This window comes from Venturia canescens, chromosome 5 (assembly GCF_019457755.1).
Source record: "Venturia canescens isolate UGA chromosome 5, ASM1945775v1, whole genome shotgun sequence".
In the NCBI taxonomy this organism is placed as follows: domain Eukaryota; kingdom Metazoa; phylum Arthropoda; class Insecta; order Hymenoptera; family Ichneumonidae; genus Venturia; species Venturia canescens.
This window is the reverse complement of record NC_057425.1, coordinates 3382512-3399689: the sequence shown is the minus strand read 5'-3', so window position 1 is coordinate 3399689 and position 17178 is coordinate 3382512. Positions and strand designations below refer to the sequence as shown.

The following is a 17178-nucleotide window of genomic DNA, read 5'->3' as shown; positions in this document are numbered from 1 at the left end:
CACTACTAAAAGGTAAAGAACTATAACAATAACGTATTTTTTGTGACCTAAAAATGAGGATACATTTATTTTGTCTTTTATGATCAATGCGATCTAGGTCACCAGAAATACAAGTACTTCTCGTTTCGTTCTTTCATATTAAATAATAAAGGACTGTGGAGGAATTCTTTCTTTTGTTGTTTTTTTTCGTTTTTTTGTAATTTTTTTTGTATTTTTTTTTTTTGTTTTTTTAAATTTAATTATATATAATATATATTACATATATATTATGACTGAACCACCGACGCGTCTGATGTTATTTTCTGTGCTTCATGTTCTCTCCTTTTTTTTTTTTTTTATATCTTCTTCCCCTTTCTCTCGTTATCTCATTAATCGTTCGGTGTATTACTTGCTTACTTGCTCTTAAGTTTTTTTTTCTTCGATTTTTTTTGTTTTGTTATTTATTTATTTTTTAAGTAACATCGTACGAATCACACGCCAGTTTACGTCCGACAAAGCTTCCCTCTTGCGTCTGACTGGCACGGAGCACCCCCTCCCTGGGAAGTGCAAACCGATCGCGCGTTCGTTTGCGTCTCAAATTTTTTTTGTTTATTTTAAATTTCTGTCATTCGTGATTCAAGAAAAGTGGTGTCGACGTTTGTTCGTTTTCTTTTTTTTGCAGTTTCTTCGATTTTCGTTTTTTTTTCTTTTTTTTATCGTTTTTCTTATTTCTCTTTGCAGATACAATGAAAATTTTTCCTTGGAAGGCAGGATCCGAAGAGGAGAGTACTTTTTTTTTGTCTTTTTTTTCGTTTTAGATTAATGACCAGGAGGCAGAGGCTCTCTCTCGGCACGTGCGTGTATGCTTGTGATATTTTTGTTTGTTTTTTTTTTTCTGTGGAGAGCATCACGCCGCGCGAAGATGAATTAAGAATTTGAAAGATACATATTCTCATTGATAGGAATGTCGAGGATTTCGTTTACACGATGTTGCTGTTGTTTCTTTTTGTTTCCTTCTTTCGTTTCTGTTTGGTTACTTTTTTTTTCTCTTTTTTTCAACCTTGACTAAGGGCATGATATTCATCCGCATTCTTCTTCTCCCTCGTCACATATAAAGGCGCGACGCTTTGTGAAAAGTAGACGAAATCCATAGAAACGTAAAGACACGTACGAAAAGAGCGAGAGAATGGAAATCTCGTCTCTTCAAAGGCTTCACGGTACTCTACTACAATTTTTTTAACCTTTTTTTTACAGATTTTCTTGTGCATTACTTATATAAATTAAATTACGATTCGCTAGACACTTTTTTCATCGTTTAGTTATTACTATCATGAAACATCGAGGGGGACGAGGGGAGATGTGGAAATGTTTTTTGTTTTTAGGAAGTCCCGACGCATTGAATAGATCGTGAATAACCCACTTAATGGTTGCCTGCACGAAATAAAAGAAAAACATGGGCGATACCATTGAGATGAGGCTTTCTTTTATCTTTGCACATCGATGATCGTGTTTTCTCGTCGTCCAATATGATATCTCCACGTTCCGTGGCGCGTTATTGTTATATTCTTATGATTTTCATTATCTTTCGTTACTCTTAGCCGCGAAAATAGGAAACAATGGAGAGTCTCGCGGTCCGATACACGTAACAACGATGATTGTACAATACGTAGGTAAAGATCCTAATTTAATTTAGTACACATACATATTTTTTTTTTATTTCATTTCTCATGACGAGGATAAAACAAAACGTACAGTTGGACCCTTGGAACAAAATTTGACGAACGCCCGGGGCTAATTTTAGTGACAAAGTTGCGAGACAACACACAATTGGATCGAATTCGATCTCCCTTCGGGTTCGTGGAAAATGTCGCAGTCAAACTTCGTTCACCGAGTATCCGAAAGAAGAGTAATAAAAAAAAAAAAGAAGAAGAAGAAGAAAGAAAAAAGATGAGAATAATATCTTTCTCTTAGCCTAAACTCTTGCTTCTCCATTAGAATTATATTTTATTTTTAAAATTTATCAATTTTGTTTAAAATCTCCGTCCCGCTTTCTCTCGTCTTTTGTGCAACTATCCCTCCCTCCCTCCCACCCGACACTCCGTAAAGCTGTTCCGTTCGATGTTAATACTTATCTTGTGAAAATTATTCGCTAATTTGCACCGACAATTCTGGAACGAGAGTGAATGAACAAAAGAGAGGGGGGGGGGAGGAGGAGAGCTAGAGCGAGAGCAAGAGAGAGAGACGCGTTACGAGAGATAGCGCGGGACTACAAATATATATAAGATGATTGAACAGTGAGCAAAAATGATGAAAAACAACGTGACCAAGGAAATAGTAGGGGTGAATTTTCGATTAAGACGAAAAGTAATTAAACAAGAGAAAGAACGTTTCCCTCGTTACTTTCATTCTTCAAAATCCTTCATCACTCATCGCGGATATGGTGAAAGAAAACAAAAAGAGAAAAAGAATACAAACGAACAACGTGTTCACGTCGCGTGGGTATTTGGAAATATGCACGCATGCGCGAATTACACATGTTCAAGAAGAGTAGTAGGTAGTGGTGGTATACACTGTTTTTCTTTTTAATTAAATAATTAATTGCCCTTATTACTTATCGTTAAACGATGATTAATGCGTGTCAAACGGGACATTGACCTCTCGAGTTTAAGACTTCTTTACATCCTGGTACAAGGTTTTTTTCACTTTGTTGTTGTTGTTGTTGTTGATTCGATTCGTTTCTCTTTCTCTTTAAGTTGTTGTTTTTGTAGCTTTTCTTCAAATCGTCATGCTGTTGTTTTGGGTTTAATACGTCAACACCACTCCGAGTCGCGAGTTTTCCCAGAGCATAGGTTGCATTCACTTTGATGTCATCATTGTGACGAATTCTGAAATGCAAGTTTCGCCATTTAGTCACGTAGTTAATACACGTCATCGACTATGAATAAATTCATGCAGTAAAACACCTCCATAAGCAAATAAAAAGCTCGCTTCGGGGGATTGAAATGCAGTGATTTAATGACTGGAGCTGTTACGTATCGGTGAAAAAAAAAAAACAAATCCTCCCCTCGCATCGATGCTAATTTGAAATGTTAATCAGACGGGCATAATGGGAAGCAGGCGTGTGCTGATAAGTGATTTGCTTCTAAATTCATTTTACTCTTCAAGATCCCGATTAAGACATTCAATTATCGATTGTCAGGCGTTCAAGCTGGGGATGAATCAGGAAATGAGACTGTACACTAATTCATCCAGAAGGGGATAAAAATTGTTGCCAAAGCTCGATGAGAAGAGAATCAGTAAAATCCGAGGGGAAAAGATTTTGAATGTTGGTTAGAAAAATGTTTCTTGTAAAATTCCCACACGTTTTTCGATTCTTTCATATAAATGGGTCATTCGAGTAGAAAAAATATTGAATTATCCAGGAATGTAACTATTTTGACAGGGGTTTCATCAAATATTTCAATGCGTGAAATTGGGTGAATTTTCAGTTTGGAAATATAATCAAATGATTGAAACATGGGTGCAAAAAATAGCCTGATTCTTCGCTGCACGTATGAAAATTCTGTCCACTCGAAGCAGTTTTTTTTGACGTTTTGAATAATTGACAATTACCTTCATAATTAACCTGACCGTCGCCGTCGATATCGGCCTCCCGAATCATCTCATCGACCTCTTCGTCGGTCAACTTTTCCCCGAGGTTTGTCATAACGTGTCTGAGCTCTGCCGCAGATATGAAACCATTGCCGTCCTTGTCGAACACCCTGAACGCCTCCCTGATTTCCTCCTCGCTATCGGTGTCCTTCATTTTACGCGCCATCATAGTCAGGAATTCAGGAAAGTCGATTGTACCGTTTCCTGCAATTAAAAATCCGCATGATAATGCCGAACGCGCTCTCTTTTTATTTAATTAACACTTTTCTGCTCAGTTATTCTATTTTTCTTCTATTACATTTCTTCGAACTGACAGTCCCGCTCATTTATGACCGAGGACCAAAAACTCTTGAATTAAAGTACCAAACCATCGAATAAAAGGTTTTAAAAAAGAAAACTACGATTTCAAAATCCAACAATCATTTTCAAGGATGACGAAACTACCGATTCAATGTTATGGAATCGTTCTCGTCGCTCTGCGTGGCTTAGTTTCTTTTTTGTATTTCGTGCATTCGTTATTTTATTGAATTCGTGGAGCAACGGGAATGTCCCCGTTAGGAAATAAGCGAATTCTCATAAATCTGCACGTACCATCGGCATCTACTTCATTAATCATATCTTGGAGCTCAGCCTCTGTGGGATTTTGTCCAAGGGAACGCATGACTGTGCCCAATTCTTTGGTGGTGATGGTGCCGTCGCCATCTTTGTCGAATAGCGAGAACGCCTCCTTGAACTCTGCGATCTGTTCTTCTGTGAGTTGGTCAGCCTTGAGAGGTAGAAAAGAGAGAAGAAAAAAACACGATTTTTATTCATGTAAAGACGACGCGTACACGGTATTTTTTATCAATATTATTCCGTGCTGCGAAGCGTGAACGAAGAAAAATTCACACGTATGCGATTCTTCGTTCGCTGTTGTAAGAGGCAGCCGGCGGTGCGCGCGCGCGCGCGCGATACGAATCTTTATTTTCAACCAGTCTCGAGCCCTATTATAAAACGTTATTATCGTAAGATTTATTTTTTATTCTTCCGTAGAGATATACTGTTTGGTGAGTGAAACGCGCGCTGTTTTATTTTCTTATCGGGGCCAAATGACTCAAACCTCACAGATATTGTATCTCCGGTAATCTCGTTTGAATCGTCCTCAAAGATTTGGAACGCTGGATTTCTCTTGTTCTTTAACTTCACCTTTAAACTCGATTCCATAGATTCGTTATCATGAGTCGAATCGGGCTCGTTATCGAAGAAACATTTCAAGGTAGACAAAACAAAAACCGAAATAAGAAACAAGAGAGAATTATTTGTCCGATGGCGAACTGCCCTCCGTCAGATTCCTCATAAAATGCAATTGCTCTCTTAGGCGAACGGAGCGAAATTGCAGAACTTCTTTCGTTGCTCGAGCCTCCAGGAATTCCGTTCGAAACACTGCTGCGATCGATTGATCCGGATCGGAAACGTTTTCTGATAAAATGCCCATTTTTTTTTTGTTTTTACGTTCCATCGCTTCATAATCCGCAGCCTCTGTTATTCTCGATGGACGTCAAAATCGAGATTTGACGTGAGAAAAATCGAGAGCGAGGGACCGGGAATAAAAGCTGTTTCTGAGTGAAAAAAAAAAAAAAAAAAAAAAGCATACCGAGACTCGTGTATCGCTCATATTAAAGTACGACGTAGTGCGCTCGTTCAGGTAGCTTATTCAGGAAGCTTTTGACAGGGCGTGCGAACAGGGTGGGAGGCAAGCGGGGGCAGCACTAGAGAAGTCTCGTGTCACCGTTTCTCTTCGTTTTGCCTATGGTGCGAAACACATTCGCGACAGAGGATAGAGACGGAGATAGAAAAGTGAGAACCACGCCCACTCATTAAAAATTTGCACATGAGGAAATGAACGTAACGGTTAGCCCGACGAGCGGAAAACACAGCGAAACTCCGAGGAATCGGGCAGTTTTATGCTTCGTAGGAACTTTGATGTTCTTCGCGAAGTTTCATTCCCATTCGCCTAATATATATGTGCATACGGGCCGAGCTAAAAGCGTAATTTCCTCGCGCCCTTTTTACCCTCTAACCGAACAATAAGTTGGCGGATATTCAAGCAACTTTTTTGCCGCGCGCGATATTGCTCGCTTCTGACAGCGTGCGATAAGTTTCTTTTATTCTTCAGGAATACTTTATCGGAACGTTCGAGTCTGATTTTGGGTCATGATATTTATAAATTCGTGATTATTCTTTATTCACGGCGAATAACGAGAGAGCGAGAGAGAGAGAGAGAGAGAGAAGTAAATAAATCATGCGGAGCGATAAATAATTCACGATAGTAAACAGACGTCGTGAAAAAGAGTTTTTACTTGAATTCAGCAACCGGTTGAACACACGCGCGTACGCGTTTTCTTCAAAATTTCATCAATATCGGTACGAACGATAAAGCTCGTTATTCAACGGTTTCGAAACTGCCTTGAGGAAACGACTGATAGTAATCGAATTACTGCAATCGAGTGTGAGCATCCTCGGAGAATTAATATCGATGAATTCGTGTCGGCGGATTATATTTTCCAGGAACCATCGACGCGCTTTACCAGCACCAGCATTTTCAACTAGACTCTTCCCCGGAGAATGAAATGACGAGAGATGTTTTTATAGTATCTATTTTTTATCGTGCAAAAAGAAAAAATGTATTGTCTGCATCGATGCCTGTGGAGACTCGAAAGGATGTGTGTTAGAGACCCCCGGCTATTCTAGATTCGCTGTGCATGTCTTTGTACCCCGTACGTCGCCACATACACACGCACACACCTATCGGTTTATCGCTCAATGGCGAAATATACTTTCATACCGGAATCGAAGCATGCTAATGGCATACAGAGTGAAAGGCGTCTATGGGATTGACGTTCTTCTCTCTTTCTCTTTATTGGATCCTCTCGAACAATCCTTTTGCTCCAATTCTCGTAATCTCGTTATTTATACGAACGTGTACACACAGAGACGGACAGGAGACAAGGGACGTGCCAACATTTCGTTGTGACGGAATCGTCCATTTTTCTTTCCTTCCTTTTCATCATTCCTGCTCGACGCGTTGTGACATTACGAAAAAAAGAGAGAGAGAGAGAGAGAGAGACAAATTTCGTTATCGTGCTGGAAACGAGTAAATTTGGTAATTAACTCGATTGCACCAACTCGTGCGAATAATAACACTAATAATTGTTATGATAGCGACAACAATAATCGTCAGGAACGCACACCACACGTTTCCGTTCAACATCACGTGAGCCAAGGTTGACAAATGTGATTACCTCGTGTCCGGAAATAGACTAGGAATGACGAATAATGGAAAGAATAAAAGCACCCGTCGTTTCTAGCGCACCCGGGACGGCTTTTTTCCCAATCCCGGACAATAACTCACTCCGCAGAGAAAGTAGGCCAACGCCACTTTTTTTCGGCGAAACTTTGCGAGCGAGCGAGCGAGCTCCGATAAACGCATACCGGAAGTTGAGCCTTGGCCTCGAATCTTCCGCTACGAATCGGAAAAGCCGAGAGAACGAGAGAGGGCGCAGCGAAAATTAATGTCAGGAAAAGATATACGACGGGATCTGTCGGATAAGAGAGAGAGACGGAGTGGAAATAAAAAGGTGAGCGAAGACGTCGCGGAGTGCGACGATCGTTCGACCGGGGCGAAACTGGAAACGGCAGGTGCGAAACGTGCGTGCCCGTGTACGACGCGTGCGTACTCATTTTTTCCAAAAAGTTGTCATCGCTGTTGTCACAAGTGTTTTTCCCTCGCACACCGCGCCGTTCGATTTTAATCATTAGTAAGCTTCTTTTGACAGTTGTCTTCTCGTCGAGAGAACAACCTGGCCAGGCATTCTTCGAGATTCCTTTCCAAGGCGATTTACTTGTCGTTCCTTTTCCGAGCAGCGGCCATATTGTTTATTCCCAGCTGATCCCGATCCCCGCGAATGAATATTCCTCCGGAAAACTGTACTGCCGGATACACGGAGGAATTTCTAACCTCGAAATTCCCGATGAAATGAAAATTTCCCTGTCGACGAAGAGCCCTCGGAAAGTCTTCGCTTTTGAAATTGCCTTTACGAGAAATATTATTATTGGACAAAAGTGAGGAAAGGAGGCAAATGGGATGCAGAGTCGGTGCGGGGACCCTCCTCCGCGTTCTTGCGTGTACATAAAATGGAAGAGAGACGGAACGAGCGAGGGCAGCAATGGAAAGAGTCAGGAGCACACCGGGGTCGCGCGCCGACATAGTCGAGGAAGCGAGAGAAAGAGAGAGAGAGAGAGAAGGGATGAAGATTGTGGATAGAGATCGAAGGAGGCGAAGAAGGCTGAGGGTCGAGAAAAGGGGGGTGAGGCTGGGAGCAGCGAGTGAGAGAGAGGAACTTTAGCAGGAACAGGGTTACTCTCCGGCTCTCCCTTGACGTACGTGCAGATGTGTGTGTGTGTGTGCACGGAGAGGCGACTGCGAAAATCAATAGCGACGTATATAGCACAATGGCTGATTGGCGAGTGCCGCAACGCGCGGCCCCAGCTTCGCGTAAGAGCCTCACCGGAGATAAGAAAAGTTACAGCGGTAAAAACAACGAGACTTTTGCGAGGCTGGGTATGAAAAATCAATCGAGTTTCGGCCATTGTAAAATCGAGTCTCCGGGAATTTTTATTTCGAGTTGTCACATGAAAAATCATTTCGTAAGACGATAAATCCGCGTGACGAAGATTCTTACAGCGATAGCACAGTTCCCAGTGATCCGAAGCCCAATTTAAGCAGTTTTTATCCGAGACCGGCGTCCCAATTAGCCCCGCGGAGCTTCGATTCGACTCCCCGACCCTCGTTTTTACCACTCAATTACTATTTCGTTGCGTACTTTAAATGAGAGAAAAAAAAAAATAAGTCCGATGGAAATGATTCCGGGAGAATTGCAGGATAATCGTCGATGCATGCTCGAAGAATAGCGTGCACGCGATAGAACGAACCTTTTGTGCTAACGCACCGACAATCTTTTTTACAACTCACGAATAACGTTGTTCACGACCCATTATTTGTTCGCTTTTCAATGCGGATTACTTCTTTTCCTCATTGTTGTTTTAGGAAAATCTGACAAAGTTATACCAGAGGGAAATTTAATCGGCGGCAGGTAATTTCATGCTGGGAAGCAATGTGCGAGTGTGCGAGTCGAGAGCGAAGGGGAGGGGGTTGACACGAAAAGGGAGGAAGCTAGAAGGGTGAATGTAGGCCAGTGGGAAATTTTCTCCAGCAATATATATATCTGTACGGGTGGTGTAGCGCCCACAGGGGCAGCACTATCGACACCCACTTGACTACGAGCCTCGCTCCTGTGTGTTCGATGGGTGTACGAATTCGAGGGCAGATTTTGTACACGAAAGTACGCTGTGGATGGAAGCGAAGCTGCACTGGGAGATTGGCATTCGATAGGATGACGTTGGAACGATCTTCGATCGTGTTTCTGCTCAAGTCCGACGTGAATCACTCGCTGGACAGGCGTAGCGGCGTCGGAGGCGCAGCGGCAGCGTCATAAATAAACTGACGAATGAGAAAGATCGGCGCGCATCCCTTGACAGCAAAAATATGCACGATTCAAGCTCCGCTTAACGATAATATTGCATCGAGCGGCGCGCCCGCATTCCGAATATTGAGCGCGCGAGAGCGTTTCGCGCGATAACCTCACAAAATTCCCGAAACGCACCCTCCCCGACTCAACACTCGATATTTGTACTCTCGAAAAGCGAGAAATTGGGGCTTCATGATTCAATTTTCGTGATCGATCCAAGTTTCGAGCGCGAGCGGGCCAAGATTAAGCACTTCGGATCGTCTGGGATCTCGGTGCTCGAGAAAAACTTGCCCCGCGGTGCATTCGATTTGAAGACCGAACTGAAAAATAACCTCGAAATCGTGATAGGGTGCCGGGGGGTTTTCAGGAATGGCCAATTTCGAAGGATCCTTAGGAACGAGGGGACGCTTCTGGGAAACGACACAGCTGTGCGATTTCATGAATTTTTCAAACAGCCAAGCGTCACGGAGAGCTCGCAGGGGAGGAGTTCTCGAAACGCTCGTTCGGGAAGAACATTATCATCGAAGGAAGTGCAAAACTGCGATAGCAGGCACTGCGCGCTCGAAAGGACAAATAAAAAGTCCATTCCATCGGAATTTTTTCGCTCCCCGCTGCCGAGTCCCGGTCTAACGAGGGAAAAAACTAAAAAGAGACGACGCGGCTCGCACCTGGGTGTAGTAAGCGCGGATAATGGACTGCGACGCTGCCTTGACTCACTTTTCAGCGCCCCCTCCCGCGCTGGCGGAAAAACAAAAAGGAACGATGTCGCAACGCGAACGATAAGAGCATGATTTTTTCGACCCCTCGAGCGGGGGGGTGACCGGGAAAGACAACGTCGATTTTTCATCCTCGAGGCTCCCGACGATAAGGAAAAGAGAGAAAAAATACACTCGCACTTCTTCACGGCTTATCAATAAATTCCGTGTATTCCGAGTAGCCTCTCCGGCGCGGTTAACTCTCGAGTTTAGCGAACGCGTCTTCGCACACGGTCGGAGAGGCTCGCATACGGGACGCGACACTCGAAATGCCGGCGCGCTTGGAAAGACGCGAACAGGCAGCGCAGACAAGGACAAAATGAAAAATACACATTTGCGGTCGCGGGTTTGGATGCACGAACGCACATCTGGCCGGAGGTGAGGCCACGAGGCGGGAGGGGCGGGAGACTCGTTCGACGTTCGACGAGTCCACAAGGCTCGTCTTCCGGATCTTCCCGTCACCTTCCATCTTTGCTTCCATCCAATTTCGTTTTTATTTATTAACAATGTTCCAGCGACGACGAGGAGCCTCGCTTTTCTTTCCTTCGCGGGCTTGGTTGATCGCCCAAATTCCGACGACGTTTCCAAGACACGGTGAAAATGGATCGATCCAAGAGAGCAAGAGAGAGGGGAGGCAGGCACGAGGTTCCACACGCGTGCACCCACACAAACGCACGGCGAATCATGGGACAAGTATTTCCAACGGGTCGGGAAATCCAACCGTCAAGGTGTATTTCCCAGGGGCGCGAATTTCTTTCGGCCAGGGCTAAGGTCTCGCTGCTCCCCCCCGCCCTCGAGGGCTCTCGTCTCTCTTTCCGATCGCGTATTCCGAAAGTCGTAATCTTTCGCGTTCGTTCGAATATAAAAATAAAAAAACACAGTCGGAGGCGAGAACCGGATTAAGAGACTCGACGATGGGTGAAAAGAAAGTAGAATCGCGGATCGATTTTTAGACTCGAGTCTTCTGCGTGGGCTCGTCGCTCTTGGCTTTTTCTTCCCGCTCACGTTTCCCTCAGCCACGCCAATCGAGCTCCTCGTACATGTGTCTATATATTTAAGCGTAACGCCAATGTATTCTGCAATATGCGTATGCTAATTGGAGATTCTCGGAAGTAATATGCCGGACGTAACGCCCTTGTCGTTTCCAGTGAGAGAGAGAGAGTTCCCGGAGCCACCGCTAGAGCCTCGAAAGTCCGTACGAGCGCGCTGACAATGCGACGAAATCTTGGTGAATTTATAACGCGAACTAACGCTCAATATTTCCGAAAAAATCCCAAATTAGGGTAATAATAAAAAGTGCGTAAAGAACGAGCTCGGCCCGCCAGTAGGGACGAGTCGAGTTGTATTATGAGAATTCGAGAAAAGCACACGAGGGAGCAGCACGGATCGGCGCGAGTGAGACGGAATGAGAGACAGAGTCGTGGAAGTTGACCGTTGGGCGCTGTGCCGACGAAGAAAAACCTCGTGCCACGATAAAAGGCCGGTTGGCTGTACAGCTTTCGAACCTCTTCGAAATCACCGATCCCGCAAAAATTTATGGATTGTTATGAGTTTCGCATTTTCTACCGAGCATATTTCTCGGTTTTGTCTTATTAGGTTATCCCGTCGCAGGGCCAGCGGCAGGGGAGGGGGGATACGAAAATTCGTTAGATCCGGTCAAAAGAGCGAGAAAGAGCGAAACGTCTGGTCGTCGTTGCGAAGACGGATGAGAGAAGTGCTAAACACTTTATCCTTGTCCCGCACCGCGAGAATTCATGCGCGCGCGAGACACATCGTCGATAAAGCAGAATACGAAACGAAAGGGAAAAAAACATGAAACACAGAAAAAAATTGACGAGCACCAAAATTTGGACGGAAAGATGCGCGTTCCCGGTAAACGAATCGGAAAAAGGTCGTGGGCGTGATGCGCCAGGAAAAAAAAAAGGAAAAGTGAGAATACGAGCACACGCGTGTACTCCCGTGCGTCAGTGGCTCGAAGAATTGCCGCATATAATGGCAGCCGTTGCCGGAATACCGTGAAATACACAACTATATGTACACGCACACCACCAACGTATACGTCTATATATACGCACACACAAATGTATTAGCGATGAGAAAAAAAGAAAATAATAATTTAATACAAATGATCAAACTCACCATTGCGGAACTGTTTTTTTACTGCTCTGCTGCTTCACTAGCTTCTCCCTCTCTTTCTCTCCTTCTCTCTTTCTCTCGCACTCCTTTATCACTCTCCTGGAGTTTTTTCGAGGTTCAGCTGCGCCGCTGTCGCGTTTGCCGACCCGTCGGTGCTCGGTGCTCTCGTCTAACTAAACGAGAGTCTCGACGGGGAGACTGCCGTTTCTCCGTTCGTATGTGTGTGTGTGTGTGTTGTATCGGTCTGTCGCTGTATGCGGTACTCTACGGTGACGCGAGTGTCGAGATAGTCCGCTAGCTCGCCTCGTCGCACACTATAACAATTTTTTTGTTTTCACGTAGTAAAGGGGTTCACAAATTCGTACAATATAGAAGAAATTCTATGTATACATATATATATAGCTATATACGCGAGTAATCTTATATATCATACATAAATATACGTGTATACGAGAGTTGTACTCGGACACCGTGAGCGAGATCGATATAGCAGCGATATTTGCTTCGCTGTTTTGCCGATATGCGCGCGGCTGTGGATTAACCGCAACAATCGTTCGCGTCAATACAAAATGAAGCAATCGAACGGAATAATTTGACAAACGCAATTAATAACGGAACATGAATAAATGAGGGAGAGAGTGGAAGGATTTGAATGATTTTATATTTAAAAACAGCAGCACACCTCTTCGTTACTATTCTTCTAACCGCCAGCCGCTGATGCTTCCGACTATGCCCTCTATCACAATCTTCTGTCTCTCTCTCTCTCTCTCCCTCTCTCTTTCTCTGAAGAGGGAGTCTTGGCGCGACGGAGCAGCAAATACGAGTCGTATTTATTTTCCGTCGTTATTTCGCAGAGACGCGTTGAGAAGGTGTCTCTGAGCGTGTGTGGGAGTTGTGTTTGAAAAAGCCGAAACGCGAAAGTACGTTTGTTTTTTTTTTTTTCTTTCGTTCTTTCGCTCAAGTGCGGCCGATACCGTTTTACTGCTTCGCGAGCTCACGAAAGCTTGCGAGAAAAACAAGGCTACCTTGTTATTTTTTTTCGACTGTTCTTTATACCCTTGTTATTGGCTCCTCGGAACCCTTGAATCGAAGGGTGTATAAAGAAATGTTTAGGATGACGTGATAGAGATTTTTTCGAACGATGAGAACAAAGTTCGTACAGCAGTGGCGAAAACGTGCGGATCAACCGTACGCGAAAAGTGCCTTCTTCCGGTGAGCAAGTATATTTATTTACGAATAAATACGGTGAACACGAGCGAACGATGTAAACGCACTAAAGGAGCGACAGGAATGGAGGTCCACCTTGTTAACTGTCCGAGCTCGCTGGTATCACTACGCCACGCGACGGGTTGCGCACTGTGTTGGGATTCGCACAGTAGAGCGCTATCAACCCGTAGAGTCGCAGATAGAATTGGGAAAAAGAGAAAGAGAGCGAGAGAGGAAGTGATTGCGAGAGTATGAGAGAGAAAGAGGTAGGGCGGTATAGAGTGGTGGGGGTAACGAACGCGACAGTCTCGTGCGGCAGGCAGGGGGTGGAAGATGCGTACGTGTGTTCGCGCGTACGGACACGCGAATACAGCAGAAAAACGTCGCGGCTGCGCGCGTTGCTGCGGCGTAGCGCGGAGAAGGGATAGCGCAGAGGGGCAAGGGTCTTCGCCGGCGTGTATACGTATACAAACGGCGCGTGGTTCGGTGTGTTTGGATAAGAGAAAGAGAGAAAACCGCGATTTCTACCGGGGGAAACGGCAAGAACCGACGCCGCGCGCACTTACTACGCGACGCGAAGCTAGCGCGTCGATGCCTCGCTGTTGAACACTGCAAAAAAAGTACGTTAAGGGGGGAGAAGAGAATGGGTTTATTTTCGCTCTTTTCCCTGCTTATTTTTTTTCTTGCTTCTCTCGCCTGGCTTTTCTCTTTCTCCTTCTCTCTCTCCCTCGCTTCATCTTTTTCTCTCTCTCTCTCTCTCTCTCTCTCTCTCTCGTTTGCTCTCCCCGTTCGAGGAAAATCGGCGCGTACCCTGGCTTGTGTGTGACGATGCGCGCGAGTCTCTCTCCGGCCGCCACACACAGGGGGATGTGGAGTTGGGTTTCGGTGTGCGCCCGCGTGTAGGGTAGCTTTATAAGCCGTGGGTGCGGTCTTGTTTACAGGACGGGTCCGGGCGAACTAAACGGACTCTCGTGATTGGCCGGCGCGCACCTGCAATGCGTCAGGCCGGCCGCGCGGACTGCTCGCTCGCTCGCTTGCCGCTGCCGTTGCCGCTGCTGCTGCTGCTGCTGCCGCCGGCTACCGGGTCAAAGCCAGCCACCCGTCTCCGTCGTTTTGTACTATCGGCAGAGCGCGCAGCTTGTCGCGCGCGTCTTCGCTAGTAGGCGCTACCTCCTAGCGCTCGCAACTCGCATCGGCATTGCTGGTACGCAGCGCGCGAACAGCGCCGCGCACGACCGTGAAGTTAATCGTTCGGGGATGCATCGTCCTCGGGGAAACCCCCCTAATTGTCCACGTCACCGGCATCCAGGGGTGATCGCTAGCGCCCTAGGAAACTACTCGCTTTTTTTTTTATTTTCCTTTGCCCTTCGGCCGCGACAATCTACCGAACGAAAAAGGAAACGTTTGTTCAACCTTTTTCATTTTTTTCAGACTTTTTTTTCCCCTCGAATAATCTTTGTATTAATACAGGAAAAAAAGTTTATCAAAAAATAAACAATGAAAGTTCTTGTGTACATTTTCCGAGCTTTTATTATTACCATCATCCTTTGTATATTCATATATAATGAACCTCTAGAGTTTCCCATATCTTATAGTCTTATGGGATAAAGTCAGTGATTGAAATCTAGATCTTATAAGCCCAAAGTTACACTATTTTAGTAAGAACTTACCCCAAGTTTGTTATTATTATCATCAAGAGGCTAAACTTTTTCTTCCGAAATAGAAAGCTCCGATTTCCTTGTCTTATCAATAGCTTCGGGCTTTGTATAATATGATGTTTATGCAGTAACAATTCCTTCCCATTAGGGTTATCTTCGGCACAAACGTCAATGCTATTCACATAGTTCAACGATAATTACTGTTCGTTTAGGCACGCGAGAAACACTCGGATATGATGTAAGAGGCAAAAATAAAATGAAAAAAAAAACGACTTTGAAAACGTATTAATGAAGAAAACGAATGAAAAATTGTAGGGAGAATAAGAGGGTGAAATTGAAGTGCCACAGGTGGCATCGTCAACGCTGTTATTGAGCATACATTTACGCATATACAATATTCAATGACCCTCGACCAGGAAAGCGTAAAATTCACGATTATACACACTCGATACACCCCTTCAACTTAAATGTATCGATATGTATATGCGACGGCGGGTTGGCTGTAGCGTGCCAGATATAATTTTGTTGGCAGAAAGCGTCACGCCGTTGCACAGGGGCGGCAAACATTTTTCAATTGTCGCCATTTTGTTGTGCGCTAAGAATATTCCAAGAGGACCATAAAGAATTTTGATGGTCCCGTGAATTTTGTGCAAGTGGCGACACCACACGCCGTTTTGCCCTGAACTCGGCGCTCAAAAGGCGCATTAATATTCCAACTTTTACAACTTGGTCACGTGACTCCGCGGTAAAAAGTCCGACGCTTCATATTTACGCCGAATTTTTTCTTCGAGCCTTACCGAAATATGCAAAGAAGCATAATCATGCAATCGGCAATGATAATTTTTCGATTTAAGGCTAAGCGAAGGTGGTTCTTACGTAGGAGTGCTCAATAAAATATACATGTTTCTTACGTACAGCCTCGTTACGGTATATATCTTCATACTTGTGCCCGTACGCCTCGCGCACGCTACCAACTACTCCCAGAGGAGGCTTTCTCCTCCTCTCTCTCTCTCTCTCCCCCCCTCCACTTGGATTCGATCGAACCTGACAGCAACAACTACCACCGCAACGACGTGCTCGACGTAAAATAGGTTATAGTGTTAGACCATCTCTCCGTTCTCTCGCGAATCCCCTCAGCGTCTTTTCCCTGCTGCATGTGTTCGATCAACGATTTCTCCCTTTGATCTGTACCAGTCTCTGCCGACCGAGTGCGTTCAAACCTCTCTTTCGCACGAACAACGAGCAAGACGAGAGCGAGAGGTTAACTCGCGAAGAAAAGCCTGTACATCCTAACCTACATCCATACTTTTGTGTACACATGCACATAACCCCCAATATTATTTCTTATATCGTGTTCCCTGATATTCCCTGCGAAGCCTGCATCCCAATATATACGTATAAAATATGTATACACACATATGAAGGATCTTCTAGCCCGGGAAACGAGAGGGTTGCGGGAGCAGAGAAGGAGAGTCCCGGAAAGTCAAAGGCCGACCGTGACTCTCTGTGCTGCAGTCCGTTGGTCTGGTGTGCGTGTGGGGATGACACAATTTTCTCTCTTTCTGTACCCAACCCTAAAACACCCTCTTTCTCATCTCCCTCCCCACTGCCCCGCGTTTTCCGCCCTTGTTCTGATACGTATACCCTACTCGCACGCTCTTTTCTAACCTTTTATTTCTATTCCCTCGTTCTTCTCTGTTTCACCGAGCTTTTTTTCCTCTGTCACGAACTCTGAATCCGCGGCAGGGACGCGCATATATTTCGTACATTATTTTGTCAAAGGCGCCACCTAGATGGATATTGCACTTGCCTCCTCTCCTCTTTTCCTTTCAGTCTATAGTTTTTATACAGTCGGTATCGGGGTTACTAAATGTATGCCTTCGCGTCGATGAGCTGCTTGTCTCATCTCTCGTCACACACCGAACGCGACTTCGAACCGTATCCTTAGCTCACCAAGGAAGAGGAGGATATTGACGATCGAACATAACCGCAATTCCGATCTTCCCTCCAATTTTATTGCCCTTTCAATACTTATATTTATGAAGCTTCTGGTCTCTCTTTTTTATTTGTGTTTTTAAGGATCCTGTTCCGCTACTATCATAGACAACTTCGGATTCGAGGCACTCGCATCCGCGGGAATTTACATACAAATCGAAAAATGAATTTATGTCTTGTTTTCTCGCTCGGAGCGGTGTTTTTTTTTACCCCCAGAAAGATTTTCATAGC

General features: G+C 44.8%; 1 protein-coding gene and 1 long non-coding RNA gene across 2 annotated transcripts; one reads left to right on the top strand and one right to left on the bottom strand.

Annotated features, from left to right (window-relative positions):
* Window positions 1–34: 34 nt before the first annotated feature.
* LOC122411242 (calmodulin) lies at window positions 35–13030 on the bottom strand. Its single transcript, XM_043419911.1, has 5 exons — window positions 12771–13030; window positions 12092–12402; window positions 4222–4396; window positions 3592–3834; window positions 35–2864 (listed from the first exon to the last, which is right to left on the bottom strand). The coding sequence occupies exons 2-5, from the start codon at window positions 12092–12094 to the stop codon at window positions 2836–2838; spliced, it is 450 nt and encodes a 149-aa protein (XP_043275846.1). The 5' UTR covers window positions 12095–12402; window positions 12771–13030; the 3' UTR covers window positions 35–2835.
* Window positions 13031–13561: 531 nt separating this feature from the next.
* On the top strand, window positions 13562–14808 carry LOC122411246 (uncharacterized). The gene is made up of 2 exons (XR_006261128.1): window positions 13562–13914; window positions 14236–14808. It is a non-coding gene; the product is annotated as an uncharacterized lncRNA (long non-coding RNA).
* The last annotated feature ends 2370 nt before the right edge of the window (window positions 14809–17178 follow it).